The 26,446-nt window shown below is 45.3% G+C and overlaps 3 protein-coding genes across 3 annotated transcripts in view; 1 reads left to right on the forward strand and 2 right to left on the reverse strand.

Moving 5' to 3' along the window:
- LOC148144770 (uncharacterized) overlaps nucleotides 1-26,446 on the reverse strand; it is a 392,813-nt gene that overhangs the window by 321,696 nt on the left and 44,671 nt on the right. The gene's annotated exons all lie outside the window — the stretch shown is intronic.
- LOC148144779 (uncharacterized) lies at nucleotides 201-13,807 on the forward strand. Its single transcript, XM_087975438.1, has 5 exons — nucleotides 201-284; nucleotides 1,570-2,376; nucleotides 3,102-3,145; nucleotides 4,940-5,133; nucleotides 11,518-13,807. Exons 2-5 carry the CDS (start codon nucleotides 1,975-1,977, stop codon nucleotides 12,648-12,650), a joined length of 1,773 nt encoding a protein of 590 aa, XP_087831564.1. The 5' UTR covers nucleotides 201-284; nucleotides 1,570-1,974; the 3' UTR covers nucleotides 12,651-13,807.
- The window catches only part of LOC148144780 (uncharacterized), a 45,681-nt gene continuing 38,353 nt past the window's right edge, over nucleotides 19,119-26,446 (reverse strand). The window contains exon 2 of the mRNA XM_087975071.1: nucleotides 19,119-19,414. Within this exon, the coding sequence (XP_087831197.1) occupies nucleotides 19,246-19,414 (169 nt within the window). The 3' untranslated portion in view covers nucleotides 19,119-19,245. The remainder of the gene's footprint in view (nucleotides 19,415-26,446) is intronic.

Here is a 26,446-nt window from a genome sequence, read left to right on the forward strand (position 1 = left end):
ATAAAGCCTTAAAGTTATCCTGGGAAGGTGCCTTACAGGAAGTTCTGGGATTTACATATTAATGATATCTGCAATCCATTGTAAAAGATGAAAGACTTAACGATCCAGATTTGTTCAATCTATCATTTCAATGCCAGGATACTGTAATGCTTTTCCAGAAATTCTGTGTCTTATGATCTTACACTCCACAGCCACCTGATGAAGGAGCAGCGCTCCAAATGCTCGTGCTTCCAAATAAACCCATTGGATGATAACCTGGTGTTATGATTTTCAACTTTGTCCAGGTAAGGTTTGATTGGCCAGGCCAAATTACCCATAGTGCCCAGGGATATGCAGGTTAGGGTGGATTGGCGGTGCTAAATTACCCACAGTGCCCAGGGATGTGCAGGTTAGATGTATTTGTCAATGGGTAAATGTAGAGCAATAGGAGTAGGGGAATGGGTGTGGTGAGGTTGCCATTTGGAGGTTGGTATGGACTTCTTAGAACAGTGAGGGTTCTCTGAAGAGAAGGGATTTTTGTTAACTGTTCAGGAAGGGGGGGGGGAGGGGGGAAGCGGTGGGTGGAGTGCGGGGAGAAAGAAATTTGTTCACTTGTAGCAACTGGAGTGAACCCAGGGAGGGAGCAGACTCTGCAAACTCAGATATGTGTCTTAATTACCCGGGTAAGGAGGATTGGAAGGATAGGGTGCTGCTGTTTCCCTAGTGCATCAGAGTGTGAGGAGTAATCTGATAGACTTTTTTAAAATCATGAGGGGCATGGATTGGGTAAATAGACGAGGTCTTTTCCTTGGGATGGGGAGTCCAGAACTCGAGGGTAATAGATTTAAGGTGAGAGCAGGGGGAGGGAGACTGCAAAGAGACCTAAGGGGCAACATTTTTACGCAGAGGATGGTGCATGTATGGAATGAGCTGCCAAAGGAAGTGGTGAAGGCTGGTACAATGACAATATTTAAAAGTCATCAGCATGAGTGTATGAAAAGGAAGGGTTCAAAGGGTTATGGACAAAGCGCTGGCAAATGGGACGAAATTAATTTTGGATATCTGGTTGGGCACAGAGGAATTTGACCGAAGTGTCTGTTTCTGTGCTGTACATCTCGATGACTCTGGCTTTCCACGAATGTTTGTCATGTCTATGTTCAGTTTCTCTCTGGTGGTGGTGTCAATGCCTTGATGGCTCATTTTGCTTTCCCCCCCACTTCCTGGGAATGTTAACCATTTTGTCTGGTTGTTCTTCAAGAAGCTGCATTGCAGATTTACCCTGAATTGAGATTTTTTTGCTTCCCAAAATCCGACCTGCTCACTCTCAGCAATATCCCAATGTTGTGAAAGATATTAAATTTCAGGTGGAGTTATCCAAGACTCAGAGATGTCAGTCTTGACGTCTTTGCTTTTCTGCCCCTATAAGATCCTGAATCAACACCTTCAGGAGAATGAGTTAGAGCGGAGGGCGGGAGAGAGAGAGTGTGGGATAGTGCTTTCAATTTTGTGGAACAACAACACAAACAAATTGCTTGTTCTGAATTTTTATTCTGGACTGACAGTAATGAATTTTGTTATCTCTTTTGACAGAGTATTTGAAGATCTGAAGACGGAAGTTTCAAAATCAACAGATGAAGGACTTATGTCCAAAATGTCGACCCTCCTGCTCCTCAGGTGCTGCCTGACTTGCTGTGCTTTTCCAGTGCCGCACTTTTCGATACTGACTCTCCAGTGTCTGCAGTCCTCACTTTGACGTCAATGTCTGACAGTCACTCAATCCATCGGGACCACAACCATTTTTGACTGATTCTGTGAGAAGGAGCAAAAGGTTTTGGTTCCTGTTTCAGTCCGTTCTCGGCATCAGTGGGACTGGACGAGAGACCCTACTGTTGGAGTGCACGGAGTGTGGAGCCTGAAACAGTTATAAGGCCTGGGAAGAGGAATTCACAGAGGGGAGGAGCTCTACACGTGTTGTGTGCAGCTGAAGCTTTGGCCATGGAGAAACCAGAGGAATCCCGCCCCGTGGAGAAACTGTGGAAGTGTGGCGACTGTGGGAAAGGCTTCCGTTTCCCATCTGCTCTGGCGATTCATCGTCGCAGTCACACCGGGGAAAGGCCATTCCCCTGCACAGAGTGCGGGAAGGCCTTCAGCAATTCCTCCGACTTAGTGAGGCACCGGCGGGTCCACACCAGGGAGAGGCCCTTCAGCTGCCCCGAGTGTGGGAAGGCCTTCAGCAATTGCTCTGACCTGTTGAGGCACCGGCGGGTCCACACGGGGGAGCGGCCCTTCAGGTGCTCCACATGCAGGAAGGGCTTTACCCAGGCCTGCACCGTCAGGTCCACACTGGGGAGAGGCTGTTCCTCTGCACCGAGTGCGGGAAGGGCTTCAGCAATTCCTTCGCCCTGCTGACCCACCAGAGTGTCCACACAGGGGAGAGGCCATTCCCCTGCACAGAGTGCAGGAAGGCCTTCAACAGTTCCTCCGACAGGCTGAAGCACCAGCACAGAGTGCGGGAAGGCCTTCAGCAATTCCTCCGACTTAGTGAGGCACCGGTGGGTCCACACCAGGGAGAGGCCCTTCAGCTGCCCCGGGTGTGGGAAGGCCTTCAGCAATTGCTCTGACCTGTTGAGGCACCAGCGGGTCCACACAGGGGAGAGGCCGTTCACCTGCTCTGTGCGGAAAGAGCTTTAGCCGCTCCTCCCACCTGCGGAGGCACCAGAGAGTTCACATGCCATCGCAGGGGGTTTAAAGCAGTGACGGCTGAATGCCTTTATCGACTGGACTATCAACCCAGTTCCGGGAGCTGCCAAGGCTGATGGCGGAATTAGAATTCGGTTAGATTCTGAACTCCAGATTTCTAACAATGAAATAATTGTCAGGGAGGGGAGGGGGAACCCCCATCTGATTCACTCACAACCTTTTATGGGAAGGAAACTGCTGATGTAGGAACTGCAGTGGAGCAGGATCAGAAGACACATCTTTTATAGCAAAAGATCACAGTTTCATGCAACTGATAGGATATATTGAACAAACCTTGATTGCTGTTAAGTCTTCCATCTTTTAGAATGGGTTGCAGGTTTCTGTTCATTAATATGTAAATCCCAGAACTACTTTTAATTCAGGTTCTCAAATTCGGTGACAGCTCAGCTCAGACAATGCATGAAAGGTGAGAGGTTCGGTCTGTCTGTATTGCAATCTTGAATCAGACTGGTTCTATTTCCAAAGTATGAGTTGACAAAATATTACATGGATTGATTGCCTTCATTAACTGCCTGCTGATTTTTCCACAAAAAACACACATTGAATCTATCTGCAAATATAACACTGCAAACGCAAATTCGTCCCATGGACTTGTATGTATGTGCGTGCATGAGAGAGTAGTGTGTGCGTGTGTGTTTTTGCATGTGTGTATGATGTTGTATGAGCCTGTGAGGGTGTGTGCAGTGGTGGGTTTGTGTGTGTCTGAGAGAGACCATGTGTGTGAGAGAGGGTCTGCGTGAGTGAGAGAGAGTGTAGAGTGTAGTGGGGTCACCCAAGGTTATCCTCATGGGTTATGAACATAGAACATAGAACATAGAAGAACTTGGCCATCAACCTCTGCTCAGCCATTGGAAACAGTTTAGCAGTGACACAACACACATCGGAGAGGACAGAGTGGCACTTATCTCGCAGAAGGTGGGAGGCTCTGGATGGTATCATCCAGGGTAAACACACGCTGGAGGACCTTCGGCTCAGATTCAGCTGGAAGCCAGGCTGCAGACACTGGTGGTAGGTGGGTGGGGGGGATCTTAACCGGACACTTTATTCTGGGAGACGGTCATTCCCCTCAGGACAGCCTTCTGATTGGGTCAGGGATTGTCTCCGTTCTCTGCAGTTGCCAGCTGGAGGCCAGATGATATTGGTGTCTGCCTGGTGCCAGGATTCAGGAACCGATAAGAAAAGGGAGAGAGAATGGATGGTGATGACTCTACCTGGGAAATAGCTTATTTTTAAAATTAAGAATAGCTAAAATGATATATTCAGAAACATTATTAAAGCATGTCTAATTTTATAAAAAAGCTGCAGACATCTTTTGAAACTCTCATTGAAATATGCACAGTTAGGCCACAGTTGAGGACAGGCTGTAATGGGTGAATGTCGTATTCCTAGTCTTGTAAAATTGGATCAGACTATGTCGAAAAAGAATCATAGAATTGTAGAGCACAGAAACAAAGCCTTTGGTCCCGACCGACCAGATATCCTAAATTAACCTAGTCTCATTTGCCAGCACTTTGCCCATATCCCTGTAAACCTTCCTGTTCATGTCCCCATCCAGATACCTTTTAAATGTTGTAATTGTATCACTTCCTCTGGCAGCTCATTCAATTTACACACCACTCTCTGCGTGAAACAAATTGCCCCATAGGACACTTTTAAGTTTTCCCCTCTCACCCTAAACTACTTCTACTTCTGGACCTCCCCACCCCAGGGGAAATATCTTGTCTATTTACATTATCTATGCCCCTCATGATTTTATAAACCTCTATAAGGTTACCCCTTCAGCCTCCAATACTCCAGGGAAAACAGTCCCAGCCTTTTCAGCCTCTCCCTGTAGCTCCAAACCTAACAACATCCTTATAAGTCATTTCTGAATCCTTTCAAGTTTCACAACATTCTTCCCACTGAGTGATCAGTAGGCTGTGAACAATCTATTTTTGTTGGGGTGTAAGAGAGGGCATTTCTTGAGGCCAATTAACTTTCAAACTGTTTTTCTTTCTAATCCGAAGTCCCTCAAATTTTCCCCACTTACCCTAAACCTTTGCCCTCTAGTTTAGGACCCCCAACCCTGGGGAAAAGATATACAAAAGTTGAGCAGCCAAACAAATGCAAAAGGACTAAGAAGTCGAGCCACAGATGGGGAAAAGAAAGTGGCTCCAGCCTTTTTTCTCCTATTGACAATTGGACACTTCAAATCTGTCAGTAATACCACCTCCCAGGGTCTCCAGCGTCTCTGTGGCAGCAAGCACTGCGCATGCTCCTCGGAGTCAGCAAGAAAACTGCGCCAGCAGCTCGGTGTCCGCGCTCGCGGCTCGCGCCCTTCTTTTGATGGACCAATAGGAGGCACTGGAGGACCGGAAAGAGACTGGTCCTCCTGCCAATCAGAGCGCCGCTATTGTCTGAGCTTCGGAAGTTGCTGTTGTTGCTCCTCTCTCTCTGAATAAAGATTGAACTTCACCCCATATTGCAACCTCCTTCCTCTGTCCAACATCTGTGAGTACGGCACTCTCTTTTCTAAATTCTGAGATTCAGTTGTTGACTTGCAGCAACTGAAAGGAAATGGGGTGAATCGGGGGTTGGGGGAACAGACTCTGCACACGTTGGTCCAGGTCTGTGTCCTCATTGGCAAATGCATTACCACAATGTGATGATTTTGCTTTTGCTGTGGAAGAAAATGCAGAAAAAAGGTCCATTGTTTAAATGGTGATATATTGGGATGTGGAGAAAGTGAGGGCTGCACATGCTGGAGATTAGAGTCGAAAGGTGTGGTGCTGGAAAAGCACAGCAGGTCAGGCAGCATCCGAGGACCAGGATTGTTGGTGATTTGGACACGAGCCCTTCGTCAGGAATGATGTGTGGATATACAAAGGGACCTCAACATCCTTCCACACCAGTCACTGCCAGTTGTCAGACTGGCAATCAGCAAGGCAAGTGGTATATTAGCAAGAGTTCAGAAGTTGGGATTGCTTTCTGTGATCAGGCAGCCATTGAATATATTCAAGCCTGCGTTCATCTGATTTCTGAACAACAAAAAAGTGGATGGTGATGGGGGAAGGCAAAAATAATGGTTTTAAGACCAGTACAGAACAGTTACAGAGTCATACAGCACAGAAACAGACACTTCAGCCCAACTAGTCCATGCTGAATATATTCACAAACTAAACTAGACCCATGTAGTTTGGCCCATATCCCTCTGAACCTTTCCTACTCATGTACTTATCCAAATGTCTTTTAAATGTACCTATATCCACCACTTCCTTAGGATATTGATTCCACACACAAACCACTCTCTTTCAAAAAAAGGTGTTCCTCATGTCTTTTTAAAATCTTTCTCCTCTCTCCTTAAAAGTTTGCTCCCTAATCTTGAAACCCCCATCTGAAGGAAACAGCATCAGCCACTCACCTCATTGACACCCCTCTTGGTTTTAAAAAACTTCTCAACTTCCTGTGCTCCTGTGAAACAAGTCCCAGCCTATCCACTTAGATGTCAGTATATTCATATCCAGTTATGATCTGTTCAGTGCTGCTGCATGCTCAAAAGACCAAATGGCTACTCCTGCTCCCAATTCTCTCACACTGTGTCCAAGACAGCAAGAGACAATAAAACATAGGAGCAGAAATTAGATCATTCAGCCCATCAGGTCTACTCATACCACACAACCGTGGTTGATAAGTTTCTCAACCTCATTCTCCCACTTCCTCCCCGTAACCCTTGATCCCCTTGATACTCAAGAACCTATCTATCTCAGTTTTAAATACCCTCAGTGACCTAGCCTCCACAGCCTCATGTTGCAATAAATTCCACAGATTCACCACTCTCTGGCTGAAAAGTTTCTCCTTATCTCCCTTCTAACAGGTCTTCCCTTTTCTAGTCTCTTTCAGGTTCTGGTCTCTCCCACCAATGCAAACATCTTCCCAATGCTCACTTTGTTTAGGCCTTTCAATGTTCTGTATGTTTCAATTATATCTCCCCTGAGTGTGAGTGTGGGCCTGTGTTATGGACTAAGCCAGACCACTCAAAACATTCTTAAGCAGGCAGCCCCAGACCATAACATTGCAATTTGATTTGGTAAGTGCACAGTGAAAATTACCTGGAGTAGGTTAGCTCGGTTGACTACTAGATTTTAAAACAGACAAAAATTTATTCACAAAATAACACAATGAAACATAAAGATCAGAATAAAGAACCCCTACAGAACTCAACCTTGCCAACTAGACTCAGTTATGCTGTTCTGAATATACACAACAGTCCCAATAAGCCAACTCCCTTTGAAAACCAGTATAAATGGAACACATGCTCAGAGGTTGAAGTTGAGGGGTGGAAAAGAGAGAGAGTTTCCACATAGCTCCTTGTTGAACTGCCAACCAGTTCCAATACTGAACTAAAACTGCTCAGCTCACTCCCCTTTCTTTATACAGGTCACTTCTAAAACATGACCAATTTGGCCTGAAGTCACACCTGTTTACATATCAACAAAAGGCCTTTCAAAATCCGTTTCATCCACGTTCAAACCAGACTGATCAGAACCCGGCCGGTTTATTACCTCTCTGAAAAAAGTCATGGACAGAGTCTCCTTGAGCCAGGGAAAAGCTTTTAGTCAAAAACGGAACTACCTTTGTGACACCTGTTAATCAGCATGAACCAGACCCTTCAGGGATTAGGTTCAGCAAAGTGAGATTGGAGGGAGAGTGTGTGAGATGAAGATTTTCAGCTTGCAGGGAATAAGAGAGGAAAAAGAGTTTGCTGTAAATTAGAATTGATCAGATGGGCCAATGGACCGAGGAGTGGCAGATGGAGTTTAATTTAGAGAAATATGAGGTGTTGCATTTTGGTCAAGCAATCCAGGCAGGACTGGCACAGTTAAGGGGAGTGTCACAGAACAGAGAGATCTTGGAGTGCAGGTTTATGGTTCCTTAAAAGTGAGTCTTAGGAGGTCATGGAGTGGCTGTACAGGACATTGGTTAGGCCACTTTTAGAATACTGTGTTCAGTTCTGGGCTCCCTGCTACAGGAAAGATGTTGTGAAACCTTGAAAGGGTTCAGAAAGGTTTTTCAAGGCTGTTGCCAGAGTTGGAGTGTTTAAGACACAGAAAGAGGTTAAATAGGCCGGTGAAAATTTTCCGTGGGGTACTGGAGGTTGAGGGGTGACCTTATAGATGTTTATAAGGGGCAGGATAGGATGAGTACCCAGGGTAGGGGAGTCCAAAACTAGACGGCATATGTTTGCGGTGAGAGGGAATGATTTAAAAGGGACCAGAGGAGCAACGTTTTCAAAGAGGGTGATGGAGTCTGAAACAATTACTACAAAATTTCAAAGGCATCTGGATGGGAATATGAAGTGGAAGGGTTTAGGGGGATATGGCCCAAATGCTGGCAAATGATTTAGATTAATTTAGGATTTCTTGTTGGCACAGATGAGTTGGGTTGAAGGGTCTGTTTCTGTGCTTATGACTCTAATCATCTTCAGTGAAAGCAGATGTGTGGTTGTGAAGACTGGATTTTCAGAGCAGCTTTCAAAGATGTTTTGCCTTGACTGGGAACAGAAGAAGTTGCAATTAAATCTTTTATTTGTGAGACAGCAACTGAATGAGTGAATACATCTTGGAAAGTGAGAATTCATTGAACTGTGGGGATGAAGCCCTACCCTATCCAGTCATTTCTGCTGGTAGATGAGACTCGGACTCAATAGGGGGAATAGATTTAGGACAGAGATGAGGAGGAACTGCTTTTCCTGGAGAGTAGTGAATCTATGGAATTTTCTGCCAAGGAATCAGGAGAGGCAGCTTCATTAAGTATATTCAAGACACAGTTGGATGGGGTTTTGCAATGGTAGGGGAATTAAGGGGAGTTGGGACAATGGAGGTAGGAGTAGCTGAGACGATGGATAGGTCAGTCATGAGCTTAATGAATGGCAGAGCAGGCTCGATGAGCCAATGGCCTACTCCTGCTTCTATTACTATGGAACTATAACCCTGCATTTCTCATGGCTAACCCACCAAACCTGCACATCCCTGGACACTCTGGGCAATTTAGCCTGGCCAATCCAAATCAAGGCCAGTGAGCAATGTCGTGATCTGGAGAATTAACATCAGAGAATGCTAGAAAGGGACAAGGAGAGTAAATATACCAGCAATCAAAACTGGATTCTAAAGATCACAAAAATGGAAACTAAAAACGGTGTGTCTGAATGTGTGCTGCATTGTAACAAAAGCGAATGAATTGACTGCACACATTGAAGAGAATAATTATGATCTGTGACTCCTAATGGAGACATGGCTTCAGAATGACAAGGATTGGATCCTGAAAATTGAGGGGGGTAGTCAAATGGAAAGTAAGACAATGGGAGAGGTGCTAATGAAAGCACTGATCACAGGGTAATCTGGTGTCAGCTCGGATTTCAGGTCCTGGTTTCTCTGTCCTCTGTTGATTTTCCTGTTCCAACAGAGTAAAATGTGGGTCTGCTCTCAGCTCTGCTGGATTTCTGCTGAAGCTTTGACCCCACCCCCACCCCTTTACACCTTCTGGAACAATAAAACATTGTGAATTGAGACCCAACCCACAATCTCCCAGTCTCTCAAACCAATCAGACACAAGAGTGTAGTCATAGCATGGAATCAAACAAGAAAAATGAAACAAAGTTAAATATATAGGTGCTCGTGCTTAATTAGATTAGATTCCTATAGTATGGAAACAGGCCCTTCCACCCAAAAAGTCCACACTGACCCTCCAAAGAGTAACCCACCCAGACCCATTCCCCTACATTTACCCCTATCTAATGCACCTAACATTATAGGCAATTTAGCATGACGAATTCACCTGACCTGCGCAACTTTGGACTGTGGGAGGAAACAGGAGCACTCGGTGGAAACCCACTCAGACCCGGGGAGAATGTGCAAACTCCACACAGAATCAAACCCAGGTCCCTAGTGCTGTGAGGTAGCAGTACTAACCACTGAGCCACCATGCTACCCCCAAATGTTTGTTCATTAGGAAGTAAACCAGAAATAGAGATTTCCCAGGATTCTTATAGAATGAGCTGCCTACTTGAGGAATACTCTCTCCTTTACATCTAACTATTAGTACCCAGCTATGATTTACAACAATATTTACACCAACATAAATAAAGCATTTGTTATCATACAGACATAGAGATATACAGCACGGAAAGAGACTTTTTCTCTCCCTCATGCATGCATGCACACACGTAACTGACAGGAAGTTCTAGGATTTACATATTATTGATACCTGCAACCCATTCTAAACGATGAAAGACTTAATCCAGGTCTGTTCGAGATATCATTTCAGTGGCAGGGCACTGTAAGGTTTTTCCATGAATTCTGTGCCTTATGATCTTATTCTCCACAACCACCTGATGAAGGAGCAGCGCTGTTAACACCAGTCCTTCCAAATCAACCTGTTGGGTGTTTGATTTTTAACTTTATCCAGGTTAGGTTGGATTGGCCAAGCTAAATTACTCATAGTGCTCAGGGATGTGCATTAGTCAGGGCAATAGGGGGATGGGTGTAGGTGGGTTACCCTTCGGAGGGTCGGTATGGACTCCTTGGGCCGAGTGGCCTACTTCCACACTCTGGGAATTCTCTGAAAGGAAGGGATTACCCAATTGCAAACTGCAGGGCAGCGCAGGCGCAGTGGGCGGAGCTGTTGTCGGCCTTTCCCCTCCCCCTCGCATCATCTATGACGTCATAACGCGGAAGTGGCCCTGTCCGTTTCAGAGTGCAACTCCCTCCCTCTGGGCAACTCTTCATCCTGGGAGGGAGTGGGGGTAAAATCTGTTCACTTGGAGCAACTGGAGTGATTCCAGGGAGGGGGCAGACTCTGCAAATTCAGGAATGTGTCTTAATTACCCGGATGAGGAGGGATGGGATGGGGCTGTTTTCCCTCCCGCGCCAGAGACTTAGGGGTGACCTTATAGACTTTTTATAAAAGCATGAGGGGCATGGATAGGGTAAATATACAAGGGCTTTTCCTTGGGATGGGGGAGTCCAGAACCAGAAGATAATAGGTTTAAGGTGGGGGGGAAGATTTAAAAGGGACCGAAGGGGCAACGTTTTCGTGCAGAATGTCATGTGTGTAAGGAATGAGCTGCCAGAGGAAATGGTGGATGCTGGCATCTGGATGGGTGTTTGAATAGGAAGGGTTCAGAGGGATATGGGCCAAGTACTGACAAATGGGACTAGATTGATTTTGGGTATCAGGTTGGCACGGAAGAGATTGACCGAAGGGTCTGTTTCTGTGTTGTGTATCTCTATGACTCTGGCTTTCTACTAATATATGTACAGTTTCTCTCTGGTGTCGGTGTTAATGCTTTGATGTCTCCTTTCCCCCCACTTCCCAGAGACGTTAATGTGAGAACCGAGAGAGAGAGAGTGAGATGGTGCTTTCAATTTTGTGGAATAACTAAAGAAAAGAAAGTAGAAATGCTTGTTCTGAATTTCTACTCTGGACTGAAACTGATGACTTTTGTAATCTCTTTTTACAGAGTATTTGGCGATCTGAGGACGGAAGTTTCAAAATTAACAGATGAAGGGCTTATGCCTGAAACGTCGACGCTCCTGCTCCTCAGATGCTGTCTGACCAGCTGTGCTTTTCCAGCACTGACTGTCCAGTAACTACAGTCCTCACTTTGTTGTCAATGTCTGACTACAACAATGTTTGACTGTGATTCTGTGAGAAGGAGCAAAGCTTTTTGGTTCCTGTTTGAGTACATTTTCAGCATCGGTGGGTCTGGGTGAGTGACCCTACTGTTGGCAGCGCACTGAGTGTGGAGCCAGAAACAGTTGTACAGCCTGGAAGGAGGAATTCACGGTGAGGAGGGGCTCTACACGCATTTGTGTACAGCTGAAGCTTCGGCCATGGAGAAACCTGAGGAATCCCACCCCGTGGAGGAATCGTGGAAGTGTGGCGACTGCGGGAAAGGCTTCCGTGCTCCATCTGCCCTGGAGATTCATTGGCGCAGTCACACCGGAGAGAGGCCCTTCAGCTGCCCCGAGTGTGGGAAGGACTTCAGCTATTCTTCTGACCTGCAGACCCACCGACGGGTCCACACGGGGGTGAGGCCATTCTCCTGCACTGTGTGTGGGAAGGCCTTCAGCACCTCCTCCACCCTACTGACCCACTGGCGGGTCCACACTGGGGAGAGGCCATTCCCTTGTTCCGAGTGCAGGAAGGGATTCACTCAGGTGAGCAAGTTGCGGACGCACCAGCGGGTCCACACTGGGGAGAAGCCTTTCAGCTGCCCCGAGTGTGGGAAGGCCTTCAACGATTCCTCTGCCCTTCAGACCCACAAGTGGGTCCACACACAGGAGAGGCCTTTCCCCTGCACAGAGTGCGGCAAGATCTTCAGCAATTCCTCCTCCCTGCTGAAGCACCAGCGGGTCCACACAGGGGAGAGGCCCTTCAGCTGCCCCGAGTGTGGGAAGGGCTTTACCCAGGCGTCGGTCCTGCTGATCCACCAGCAGATCCACACAGGTGAGAAGCCTTTCTGCTGCCCTGAGTGTGGGAAGGGATTCACTCAGAAGGGCAACTTGCGCACGCACCAGCGGGTCCACACGGGGGAGAAGCCCTTCATCTGTCCCAAGTGTGGGAAGGCCTTCAGCGATTCCTCCACCCTGCTGAAGCACCAGCGAGTCCACACGGGGGAGAAGCCCTTCATCTGTCCCAAGTGCGGGAAGGCCTTCAGCGATTCCTCCACCCGACTGAAACACCAGCGGGTCCACACGGGGGAGAGGCCCTTCAGCTGTCCCGAATGTGGGAAGGCCTTTAGCAATTCCTCTGACCTGCTGAAGCATCAGCGTGTCCACACGGGGGAGAGGCCATTCCCCTGTCCCGAATGTGGGAAGGCCTTCAGCGATTCCTCCGCCCTGGTAAAGCATCGGCGGGTCCACACGGGGTGAGGCCCTTCAGCTGTCCCAAATGTGGGAAGGGCTTTACCCGGGCAGCCACCCTGCGGAGGCACCAAGGAGTTCACGTGCCATTGCAGGGGGATTGAAGGAGCGACTGTCGAGTACCATTATGGACTGGGCTACCAACCCAGTTCTGGAACTCCCAGGTTTGAATCCCACCGCAGCAGATAGCGGATTTGGAATTCGGTCAGAAATCTGGAGGTCAGAATCTAACAATGAAACTATCGGGTGGGGTGGGGGGGAAGCCCCATTCTGATTCAGTCACGTCCTTTTTAGGGAAGGAAACTGCTGTTGTGGAAGGATTCACTCAGTCATCGCAGCTGCATCCTTTACCTGGTCTAGCCTACACGTGACTGCAGACTGACAGCAGTGTGGTTGAGTCCACCTGCTTCGCCCCACTTCTTTCCCTCCCGGCACATGGGCGGGGAGAAACTTACTTGGAGACAGGGTCTGGGTTGAAATCGCTGAGTGAAGCAATACTTCCTCCGGGTTAAGGCTGTACCAAGGATCCAATTACAAAGGGACAAGTCAGTGGTGACCAATAGTAAAGAAAGTGGGGTGGGGGGCTGTGCTTTGACCTTGAGCTGTTAAAAAGCAGCTACTTTTTCAACACCTTTTTGCTGAGGTGATCTGGAGCTGTCACAAAGTTGGGTCACAACAAAGGTAACCTGAACTTACTGCTGGGCTCAGACTTTGAAAGCTTTGAGCTCCAACAGGTTTTTGTTTTAAAGCTGCTCATTTCTTTCAGCCTCCTGCACTAAGTTTCCAATGTCGTGTGTCAGATGGAGCAGTGAATGAGTATCGTTAGAAATTGTAAACTTTTCAGGAGCGAAGAGTGCGTCGTTTCATCAGCATTGTAAAGCTTTACTGGCAGCACCGGGAGGTGTGGGCTGTGTTAACGAGATATGATGTGGAGATGCCAGCATTGGACTGGGGTGGATAAAGTTAAAAATCACACAACACCAGGTTATAGTCCAACTGGTTTCTTTGGAAGCACTAACTTTCGGAGCGCTGCTCCTTCATCAGGTAGCTGTGGAGCAGGATCATAAGACACATATTTTATTGCAAAAATCACAGTGTCATGCAACTAATAGGATATATTGAACAAACCTAGAGTGCTGTTAAGCCATTCATCTTTTTAGAATGGGTTGCAGGTTTTAGTTCATTAATACGTAAATCCCAGAACTACTTTTAAGTCATAGTCTTGAGATGACTTATGTTTTTTTTTAAAAAGTGATATCTTAGCTCAGACAATGCATTACAGGTGTGAGCTTCGAGTCTATCAGTATCCCAATCTTGAATCAGACTGGTTCTATTTCCAAAATAGGAATTTATAAGATTCTGTGCTTTTTGAGCAAAATTGAATGTATCTGCAAATATAATTCTGCCAAATTCACCCCATAGCGTTGTGCATATGTGTGCATGAGAGTGTGATTGTGTGCATGTCAGTTTGTGCATGCGAGTGTGCGTAAGACTGTGTGAACATTTGGTAGAGTGTGAGTGTGATGGAGTATAAGCCTGAGAGAGTGTACGGGGGGGTGGGGTGTGTGTACATGTATATGACTGAGAGAGGGAGCGTGTGTATGAGAGAGGTATGAATAAAAGCGAGCAGTTGCGTTTTGCTAAAACAAGGAAGGGCAGGACTTGTACAGTTAATGGTAGGGCCCTGGGTCATGTTGTAAAACAGAGACATTGGGGGAGTTAGGGTACATAGTTCTTTGAAAGTTGCATCATTGCTATTTAGGGAGGTTAAGAAGGCATTCAGCAGCATTGCCTCCACTGTTCACACCATTGAGTTGGGACATCTTGTTGAGGTACAGAATGTTGGTGAGGCCACTTTCCGGGTACTGAGTACAGCTCTGGGTGACCCTGTAAGAGGAAGAATACTATTAGAGAGGGTTTGGTGAAGATTTACCAGGACTGGAGGGTTTCAGTTGCAAGGAGAGGCTGGGACGTTTTTCGATAGAACACAGGAGGTTGAGGGGTGCACTCACTGAGATTTATAAAATCATGGAGTGAAGGTAAGGTGAATAGAAAGGGTCTTCTTAGTGTAGGGGAGCTCAAAGGTAGGAGGCATTTTTTTTTTAAGGTGAAAAGAGAGGTGTAAAAGGAACTGGGGAGCAACGTTTTGACAGAGGGTAGTTTACATGAGGAATGAACTTGCTGAGGAAGTGGAAGATGCAGGGACAGTTACAGTGTTTAAATGACATTTGGATGGGTACATGAAAAGAAAGGTTTAGAGGATTATGGGCCAAATACAGGCAAGTGGGACGAGTTCAGTTTGAGAATCCATGGATGATTTGGACCAAAGGGTCTGTTTCTGTGCTGTATATCTCTCTGAATCAGAAGTGATCTTATTGAAACCAGTAGAATTCTGAAAGGGGCTTGACAGGATAGATGCAGATAAAATGTGCCTTTGTTGGGGAGGGTCACAGAATCCTGACAATGTGAAAGCAGGTCATTCGGCCCATCTATTCCACATTGGCCCTCCATACTGCATCCCATCCATACACACCCCCTTACTCCATATTTTCCATGGCTAATCCACCCTAACCTGTACATCTCTGGACACTGTGGGTAATTTAGCACTGCCAATCCACCCTAATCTATAATTTACCTTCTCAAGAATGTAATCTAAGTACAGAGCTTTTCTAAGAAAAATGTCAGTCTGACTGGACATTGGGACACAAACAGAATTCACACCTCTCTTCGAAAAGCTCTGCATTTCAATGGCAGTCTTGAGAAGTTAATTAAAACCAAACTTTGGGATTAACATACCAAAGAGCAAAAAGCCATCTAAAAGATGAAAGATTTAATCTAAAATTGTTTAATGTATCACATTTCCATAATACTTGACTCCTTTGACTATAAATTCCGTGACCATGATCTCATTCTCCAGAACCACCTGATGAAGGAGCAGTGCTCCAAAAGCTAGTGCTTCCAAACAAATCTGTTGGATTATAACCTGGTGTTGTGTGATTTTTAACTTTGTCCATGGAAACTCATGAGTTGTGGGACTGGTAACAGTTGTCATTTTGTGATCTGTTCCAAGTGAAATTTATCCTCTGCTCAGGCACAGGTGAACAGTCTGTTCTTTGACTTTGGGGATGACCAGGCTGGCAGTTATTAAATGCTTATGTTAACCAGCAGAAGCAAACTGTAGATCAGCAATCGTTACTCGATAGCCCTTGTCATCCTGTTGGGTCAAGAGAGAGAGAGAGGGAGAGGATGTCACATCTAAAGTGCATATAGAAAAGTTGTTTTGCTTGTTCAGTCAGTTGAGTTGGTTCTGCACTCAGATGAGAGTAGATACTGCTTTTAATGGATCATAATTAAACACTATGATGGAACACATTAATTTCAAGGAACGCTAAAAGGGCAAATTGAGCTGTAACCTTGAAGAGAGATGTTCTTCCATTTCTAACCTTGGATAATCCAACTGAGACATTTTTACTGAGAGCGCCATAATCATTTTACTGCTGGATTTTTTTCAGGGCAAATAATTTCTGGGAGAAAATTTCTACTCTGGGAGGGCGGGGAAATTTAAAGAAAAGGCTGTTAAAAGCATTTTAACTGTGGCCCCACAAGCTCTCGTGGGAGCAGTGCATTTGCTATAAACATTTCAGAGAAATTCTGTCTAACTGTTGGACTGAAAATAGTTTCCCCATTGAATGTTAAACAGCTATTGAGAACATTGCACATTATAAAGTGCGTTCCTGAGGACCGGAGGAGGATTGAACTTGCCAACGTGAACCACATTTTGCAGAGAGAGGAAATTTCTCAGGATTGAAGAGGTTGATAGAAGTCAACAATTGCCAAATTATTTCATGAAAAGTACAGCTGGTATGGGGAGATGACTGGGGATCACGGAAGAGGAGTATCTGTAATGAGCACATAGAAACAAACCCTTCAGTCCAGGCCAACCAGATATCCTAAAGTAACCTAGTGACCCATTTGCCAGCATTTGGCCCATATCCCTCTGATTCCTTCCTTATTCATGTTCCCATCCAGATGCATTTTTTATCTTCAGAGAATACTTGAGTGATATATATATATGTTCTTTACAATGTTTTTCCTTCATTACCAGTGATTGTCTGTCATTGGTACATTGAGCATCATCTTTTTGTGATGCAACAGATGTGATTTGAATTGAATTCTGTAAGATGGTTTTGTATTTTATTTAACTTTGTGTGAAAGATTTACTTTTCATGACTTTATTAAAATATCTTAATGTATTATAATGAAGCAGCTAATTTATTCTGAAATTATTTCAATTAGTTGGTCAATTGCCAAATAATAGCTGCATAACTGTTGTAAATATTAACACCCAGGAAAGCTATTTTGTTTAATATATTTGTAAAGATCTTATCAAAACTATAAAATTGTTTTTCATAGGAAATAAAATTTGCAATGTTTTATTAAATGGTTGAAAGTAACTTTGCACTTAATTGCTCTGTTTGGGATTAAACATTGTGATTTTGATAAAAATAGTCTTTCAGAGTTTATGGTGAGTGTATTAACAAACGAATGTTGCCATTTGCTCTTGAATTACCTCCAGCTCAATTTGAAATTCTTGAATGAGTTGAATAAGGGGTACAAAGTGAATATGTATTGCACTTTGCTGAAATTCTCTGCACTGCCAATGTATTTGGTTAAACAAGATATGTATCTCTCTTGATAACTTTGTATTTCTTTGATTTTTTTTTGTCAGTGCTCGTGCCCAAACATCCTAAATAAAAACATTTTGGCATTTGGTGAAGTTGTGAATTTTCAGTCTGTTTCACAATTAAAGACACAACCAATCTAAAGATTAAATACATATAACAACGTCAAAGAGATTGTGATAATAGAAAGTCAACATGTAGAGTTGCCAATGAAACATAAACCGTGGCTGCTCTGAATTTGGTACAGACTGAATATCAATTGAAATGATCAGAATTAGTAGACATGATGGCATTGTGCGCAAACTGTGTGTAGTGTGAGTTCAGAATTTTTCTGATCACTTAATTCTGACACATGCAGTGATGGCAGCACCATAATCTGTTTTATTTGTTCGTGGACTGTGAGCATCACTGGCAAAGCCAGTATTTTTCATCATCCCTTATTTTCCTTGAATATTGGGTGAGGACAAGATGAGGTTGAGTTGCAAGGTCTATTGGCTTACCCTGTCCCCGACAAAACGGAGACTTTGGGAGGAGAACAAAAATTGGAAGTTTACTTAAATATTGATGCTCCCATTTATCTCTCTCAAAAGGCAATTGTTTGGTCCATCAAATTTGTAATGGATCTTTTATAGAGTCATAGAGATGTACAGCACAGTATTCTTCCAGTAACAGAGTGACCAGAACTGTACTCAGTACTCTAGAAGTGGCCTCACCAACATCCTGTACAACCTCAACATGATGTGCCAACTCCTATACGCAGTGGGGGGAACAATAAAGGCAATGGTGCTAAATACCTTCTTAACCACCCTGTCCACTAATGATGCAACTTTCAAAGAACTATGTATCTGAATGCCCCTCCACCCCAATGTTTCTCTGTTTCACAACATGGTCCAGGGCTCTACCCTTAACTGTACAAGTCCTGCCCACCCTTGTTTTAGGAAATGCAAGCCCTCACCTTTATTCATACCTCTCTCTCAGCTAACCGATGAAGGAGCAGTGTTCCAAAAGCAAGTGCTTCCAAATAAACCTGTTGGATTATAACCTGGTGTTGTGTGAATTTTAACTTTGTACACCCCAGTCCAACACTGGCTCCTCCGCATCGTTTCTAGTGAATACAGCCCACACCTCCCAGTGTTACCAGTAAACTTTACAATGCTGATGTAACAACACAGTACATGCACTCCTGAAAAGTTTACCATTTCTAAAAATACTAGCTGCTCATTCACTGCTCCATCTGGTACACGACATTGGAAACTTAGTGCAGGAGGCTGAAAGAAATGAGCAGCTTTAAAACAAAAACCTCTTGGAGCTCAAAGCTTTCAATGAAAGTCTGAGCCCGGCGGTAAGTTCAGGTAACCTTTATTGTGACCCAACTTTGTTACAGCTTCAGATCCCCCAGTAAAAAGGCATGGAAAACGTAGCTGCTTTTTAAACAACTGTAGGTCAAAGCGCGCAAACACCACCCCACCTCACTTCCTTTACTATTGGTAACTACCAAGTTGTCCCTTTGTAATTGGATCCTTGGTACAACCTTAATCCAGAGGAAGTATTGCCTCACTCAGCGATTTCAACCCAGACCCTGTCTCCCTGTAAGATTCTCCCAGCCCATCTGCTGGGGGAGGGTGGTTGGAGAGTTGAGGCAGTGTAGAGTCAACAGACTGCTGTGGGTTTGGAGTCACCTGTCGGTGAGACCAGGTAAAGGATACAGCTCGGGTGACTGAGTGAATCCTTTCCTCAAAAGGATGTGAGTGAATGAGATGGGATCCCCCCCCACCATGAAAATGGTTTCATTTATAGATTCTGAACTCCAAGACTTCCAACAGAATTCCAATTCCACCAACTGCCACGGCGGAATTCATACCCGGGAGTCCCCGGAACTGGGTTGATAGTCCAGTCAATAATGGCACTCGGCCGTCACTCCTTCAATCCCCCTGCAATGGCACGTGAACTCGCTGGTGCCTCTGCAGGTGGGAGGAGTGGGTGAAACCCTTCCCACACTCTGAGCAGCTGAAGGGCCTCTCCCCAGTGAGGACTCGCTGGTGGGTCAGCAGGGAGGAGGAATCGCTGAAGGTCTTCCCATAATCGGGGCAGCTGAAGGGCCTCTCCCCTGTGTGGACCAACCGGTGCCTCAGGAGGAATCACTGAAGGCCTTCCCACAGATGGGGGCAGGAGAATGGCCTCTCCCCAGTGTGGCTGTGCCAATGAGTCTACAGGGCAGACGGGGCATGAAAGCCTTTCCCACAGTTGCCACACTTCCACGGTTTCTCCATGGGGCGGGATTCCTCAGGTTTCTCCATGGCCGTAGCTTCAGCTGCAAACAATCGTCTGTACAGCTCCTCCCTGGTGTGAGTTCCTCTTCCCAGGCCGTATAGCTGTTTCAGGCTCCACACACAGTGCGCTGCAACAGTAGGGTCTCATCCAGTCCCACTGATGCTGAAAATGTACTGAAACAGGAACCAAAAAGCTTTCTCCTTCTCACAGAATCATGGTTGAAAATTGTTGCGGTCCCGATGGATTGAGTGACTGTCAGACATTGACGTCAAAGTGAGGACTGCAGACGCTGGACAGTGAGTGTCGAGAAGTGCAGCACTGGAAGAAAACAGCAGGTCAGGCAACATCAGAGCAGCAGGAGAGTCTGTTTTGGGCATAAGGCCTTCAGCTGTTCATTTTGAAACTTCAGATCTCAAATACTCTGTAAAAAGAGATTACAAAAGTCATCACTGTCAGTCCAGGGTAGAAATTCAGAACAGTTAATTCTCCTTTCTGCAAAATGTTCTTTTCTTTTGTTTCTAGATTAGATTCCCTACACAGTGTGGAAACAGGCCCTTCAGCCCAACAAGTTCATACTGACCCACCAAGAACCATTTCCCTCTGACGAATGGACCTAATACTACAGGCAATTTAGCATAGCCAATTCACCTAACCTGCATGTCTTTGGACTGTGGGAGAAAACCGGAGCACCCAGAGAAAACCCACGCAGACACTGGGAGAATGTGCAAACTCCACACAGACAGTCGCCCAAGACTGGAATCGAACCCAGGTTCCTGGCGCTGGGAGGCAGCAGTGCTAATCACTGAGCTACAGTACCGTCCCCTCCACAAATTTGAAAACACCATGCCACTTACTCTCTTCCCCCTCTGCCAGGGTTGGGGGATCTGAGCTACTGGGAGAGGCTGAACAGGCTGGGGCTGTTTTCCCTGGAGCGTCGGAGGCTGAGGGGTGACCTTATTAGAGGTTTACAAAATTATGAAGGGCAGGGATAGGATAAATAGACAAAGTCTTTTCCCTGGGGTTAGGGAGTCCAGAACTAGAACGCATAGGTTTAGGATGAGAGGGGAAAGATATAAAAGAGACCTAAGGGGCAACTTTTTCACGCAGAAGGTGGTACATGTATGGAATGAGCTGCCAGAGGATGTGGTGGAGGCTGGTACAATTACAACATTTAAGAGGCATTTGGTTGGGTACTTGAATAGGAAGGGTTTGGAGGGATATGGGCCGGATGCTGGCAGGTGGGACTAGATTGGGTTGGGATATCTGGTCGGCATGAATGGGTTGGACCGAAGGGTCTGTTTCCATGCTGTACATCTCTATGACTCAAGGTGCTGAAAGTGGTGAGCGCTCTCTTGATGTGTGGTTTGGAATTCTCAAAAGGCAAAGTGTGGAGTGTTAAAGGAAAGAGACATCATAACCTAAATACCAGCTGCCAGTCCAGGAGGTAGGCAGCCAGGATTAGGCCATATGACCACAAAAGAAATCAGTGCCATTGAAGGGCAACAGATTATTGCATTGGGCTCCAGTCCAAAACGTGGGAAACGAGGAATTGATGGCGGTCTTGTTGGGAACCTTGAGGTTAGATATGCTCCTGTCCAAAATGGACCGGTGAGCAGTTGAAGTAATGAGCAAGGAGTGCAGACACTTACTGAAACCAGCCTGCCATCCTGAGGGATGTTTGCTCTTGATGCAAATATTCCTAGAGGTGGAGCCGTGGCCGAGAGATTGATGAGGAATGGGGAGGGGGATGTATGGGATGATTGTATTGAGGCGGGATCCAACATTTAAATGTGTCCATCTTATATCCGCTAATCACCAAGGTTATCTCTGGAAGTGTTTGGACGCCCACCAACTTAAGGAAACCAGGGGGTGTGAAAAGCAGCAGAACGACCCTGATGCAGCCACCATTCAGCAGTGTCAGATTCATTAAAAGGTATGGATCTCAGGGGGATCCATCCCTTGGAGTGGATGGGAATATGGGCACAAACCCAGCAGCTGCAGCGATTGTCCTTTTCTGCATAAAGTTATGTCCTGTAAAGAAAAGTATTACACTGTAATTCCCGTTTACTACAGGTTATCAGGCTATCCATTGTGTCCCAATCAAACATAGTTAGTGAAAGAAAGATAAGGAAGAGTGTAGTGAAAGGCAGAATGATCAGGCTGAGCCATTCACGGATGAAGGCTGAAGATGTGTCTCTGACGGGGTCTTCTGGTGTTTCTGCAGGGGGTGGCGCTCTTTTCCACTGCGTCCTGTGTGTCCATGCGGCCTCCCCTTGACCGTGACTGCTGTATGGGTGACCAGCAGGACTAGGAATGGGCCCTTCCATCTTGGCTCCAATATCCCCCGGCCCTAATTCTTAGGCTTGGCGTACCCGTGACTGTAAACTTTGAAGAGTTTTGGTTAACTGATGCAAATATTTCCCACTTGTCCACCACTACAGTGCCAGCTGTTTTGGTCATTGAGATGGTTTTGATTCATCTCCTAAATACATCTACTCTTGCTAAATTATATTCATAACAATATGTGAGATGATTCTATAAAAGCAAGTTATAGACAAGTAAAAAGGCCGACCAGGTAAGGAGGTGGTTAACAAACAAACACAGGGCATCCCTCTTGGAGCATGCATCTTGTTTGTTTACAATTTAAACACGCTTCAGCTCTTTTCCTCGCTGCATTCTGAACATCTGGATGCCTCCATGTTTGTAACAGAGTATTAACCATTCCCTCCCTGCCCAAGTGTACACAATTATGCTCATAATCAACTGAAATAGGCAGCAGCAAAGAATGAACACAAAGCAGGCCAGCAGGGGCCACCCACGTTTCGGTTTGAGTATTGAGGGAGAACCCTATTTGAGGCCATAGTTTGTGCTGTTCAGCAGGGGGCCTCCCCTGTGATTTCAGTCCCATAGCCAGGCCTGGCGTACCTGTCCCCATACTATCTCTATCCGGGTTTTGCTGGGGACCCAATGGGACCAGAAGTTTGGGGTGTCAGGCTGCCTGCTTGGCAGCAGCATCTATCTGCTCATTCCTTTGGAGACTGTATCCATTGCCTCAGCATGAGCCGAACATCTTGATAGCTGCCAGATTGATTGGACAAAATGGTATTACTATTAGTCCGCCCATGGGGGTTAAGAGCCCTATATGTTCCCACAAGGATCTGTAACCATGGGTCACACCAAAAGCACAGTGAGAGTTGAAGATCTCAACCCCTGGGAGGGCTCTCTGCAATCAGTCAAATGAACATGAGGAGTATGGTCTGCTTCAGCAAGGTTTCATACTTTAAGTGGTAACGGCCGGGCAAAGATTTGTCCAGCAACACAGACGTTGAAAGTTTTTGTGTTCCTTGGAGAAAATGCGTGATTAACTTGGAACAAAAAGCAATTTCAAATGTTTCTTCAGAGACAGTACAGCCTTAATTACAGAGTAAATCCAATAAAATGTAATAAAATTACATAATGGACCACAGGCCAATGATGTTTCCTAGGAAACAATGTTGTTTCACATGCATTATCTCCTCATACTTGTGCTTCAAGGTTAGCTAGGATGGTCAGTAATATCCTTTCGAGCTTAATTAGATCCATACGATGAAGAAGGCATTGTTTGGTTAATCTGTAATTCAGTTAGCTCAGGAATGCAGTTTTTAGCCATTTTAAACACAGTGTTAATTTGCAGCCTGAAGCCATTTTGTCATTTTAATTTATATTGAGATGCCATTTTGTGGTTCATAAAAGCTTACACACACTTGTTGCTCCTGACAACAGCCTAAATCCAGATTTTAGATCCTCATCTGGTGTGGACCTACTCCATCACTCGAAAGAAAACTAGATTTACAATTTAAGGCCATACATGCTATTCTGCTAAGTTACTCCAGTTTTTTTTTGTTTAAAACAGTTCTTCCAGTTAATCACTGGATATTCAGATTTCTCTTCAAAATTAAAGGTCATTCCAAAACTGGGTGCCATTGTGGGATTTTGAATCTGTAGTGTGTGCATGGTAAAGTTTTAATGAACAATACTTCAACGTGAATGTTATCGTGTTAAGTACTAAGACTTTCTGGAGAGGAAAGATTTGCCCTTGTGTGTTTTGCAACACTTAACCAAGGTCAGTTCAATAGAATAAACAGACAGGTTGATGCTAGAGTTGAGAGCTGGGGCAAAACATCAGAAATAATACAGGCAGGAGCACAGCAATCAGGGTAAGAAAGTTAGCAAAAAATATAAAAACAGGTAGGAAAGTTTCATTAGCTTTTTTTTAAAAAGTTAACAAATTAAGTGTTAGTTTTGCAGAAAATGAGTCTGGAGATTCAATAACAGAGGCTAAAGAGATGGCAGATGAATTGAAAAGAGCTTGAATCTGTCTTCACTAGAGACATACCAGTAACACGCTAGAACTAGCTGTAAATCAGGAATTGAAAGGGAAGAAGGACCTGAAGAAAATTACAATTACCAGGGAAGTAGTACTGAGTAAACTGTGGAACTATGAGTTGACAAGTCCTGGGTATCTGAAGGATTTCATCCAAGACTCTTAAAGAAAAACTAACTAGTGAAATAGTTAATGCATTGGTTTTAATTGTCCAAACCTCATTAGTCTCGGGGAAGGTTTCTTAAAATTGGTAAACTCTTTTCTTCATAAAGGGAGACAGAGAACAGGAAACTGTGGACCGTTTACCTTAACATATGTCATAGAGAAAATGTTCAAAGCTATTATTAAAGATGTTATGACAGGGCACTTGTATAAGTTCAAGGTAATCAGGCAGCGTTAATGTGTTTTTGTCAATGCGAAATAATGTTATAGAGGCATAGAGATGTACAGCATGGAAACAGACCCTTCGGTCCAACCTGTCCAACCCGACCAGATATCCCAACCCAATCCAGTCCCACCTGCCAGCACCCGGCCCATATCCCTCCAAACCCTTCCTATTCATATACCCATCCAAATGCCTCTTAAATGTTGCAATTGTACCAACCTCCACCGCATCCTCTGGCAGCTCATTCCATACACGTACCACTCTCAGCGTGAAAAAGTCATCCCTTAGGTCTCTTTTATATCTTTCCCCTCTACCCTAAACCTATGCCCTCTAGTTCTGGACTGCCCGACCCCAGGGAAAAGACTTTGCCTATTTGTCCTATCCATGCCCCTCATAATTTGTAAATCTCTAATAAGGTCACCCCTCATCCTCCAACGCTCCAGGGAAAACAGCCCCAGCCTGTTCAGCCTCTCCCTGTAGCTCAGATCCTCCAACCCTGGCAACATCCTTGTCAATCTTTTCTGAACCCTTTCAAGTTTCACAACATCTTTCTGATAGGAAGGAGACCAGAATTGCACGCAATATTCCAACAGTGGCCTAACCAGCGTCCTGTACAGCCGCAACATGACCTCTCAACTCCTGTACTCAATACTCTGACCAATAAAGGAAAGCATACCAAGCGCCTTGTTCACCATCCTATCTACCTGCGACTCCACATGCAAGGAGCTATGCATCTGCACTCCAAGGTCTCTTGGTTCGGCAACGCTCACTAGGACCTTACCAATAAGTGCATAAGTCCTGCTAAGATTTGCTTTCCAAATTGCAGCACTTCGCATTTATCTGAATTAAACTCCATCTGCCACTTCTCAGCCCATTGGCCCATCTGGTCAAGATCCTGTTGTAATCTGAGGTAACCCTCTTCGCTGTTCACTACACCTCCAATTTTGGTGTCATCTGCAAACTTACTAACTGGACCTCTTATGCTCACATCCAAATCATTTATGTAAATGACAAAAAGTAGAGGGCCCAGCACCGATCCTTATGGCACTCCACTGGTCACAGGCCTCCAGTCTGAAAAACAACCCTCCACCACCACCCTCTATCTTCTACCTTTGAGCCAATTCTGTATCCAAATGGCTAGTTCTCCCTGTATTCCATGAGATCTAACCTTGCTAATCAATCTCCCATGGGGAACCTTGTCAAACACTTTACTGAAGTCCATATAGATCACATCTACTGCTCTGCCCTCATCAATCATATTTGTTACTTCATCAGAAAACTCAAACAAGTTTGTGAGACACGATTTCCCATGCACAAAGCCATGTTGACTGTCCCGAATCGGTCCTTGCCTTTCCAAATACATGTACATCCTGTCCCTCAGGATTCCCTCCAACAACTTGCCCACCACCGAGGTCAGGCTCACTGGTCTCTCGTTCCCTGGCTTGTCCTTACCATCCTTCTTTAACAGTGGCATCACATTTGCCAACCTCCAGTCTTCCGGCACCTCACCTGTGACTATCGATGATACAAATATCTCAGCAAGAGGCCCAGCAATCACTTCTCTAGATTCCCACAGAGTTCTCGGGTACACCTGATCAGGTCCTGGGGATTTATTCATCTTTAACCGTTTCAAGGCATCCAGCACTTCCTCCTCTGTAATCTGGACATTTTGCAAGATGTCACCATCTATTTCCTTACGGTCTATATCTTCCATATCCTTTTCCACAGTAAATACTGATTGTAATAACTTTTTTGAAGAACGGCCTCTCCGCACTGCGACTGAGCTGATGAATCTCCAGTGCCCACAGGGAATGGAATCCCTTCCCTCAGTCCCCACATTTCCACAACTTCTCCGCAGTTCTGGTGTCCTTTTGGCTCTGTGTTTCCGATGAACAATTGAAACTGTGATCACACTCAGGAAACGTGTACAGTCACCCCGCTGCTGCGAATAGTGTAATGTTTCTTTAGTTTGTGGAACTGGTTATGGCTCCTTCCCACAGTCAGCTCACTGGGGCACACTCTCTCTCAACAAGGGGAAAAAAACATATAAAAGTTGAGCAACGAGACAAAATGCAAAAGCAATGAAATGTCGAACCACATGGGA

Source organism: Chiloscyllium plagiosum, unplaced genomic scaffold (assembly GCF_037043375.1).
Source record: "Chiloscyllium plagiosum isolate Xiang-an unplaced genomic scaffold, Cpla_swu_hap1 HiC_scaffold_27, whole genome shotgun sequence".
In the NCBI taxonomy this organism is placed as follows: domain Eukaryota; kingdom Metazoa; phylum Chordata; class Chondrichthyes; order Orectolobiformes; family Hemiscylliidae; genus Chiloscyllium; species Chiloscyllium plagiosum.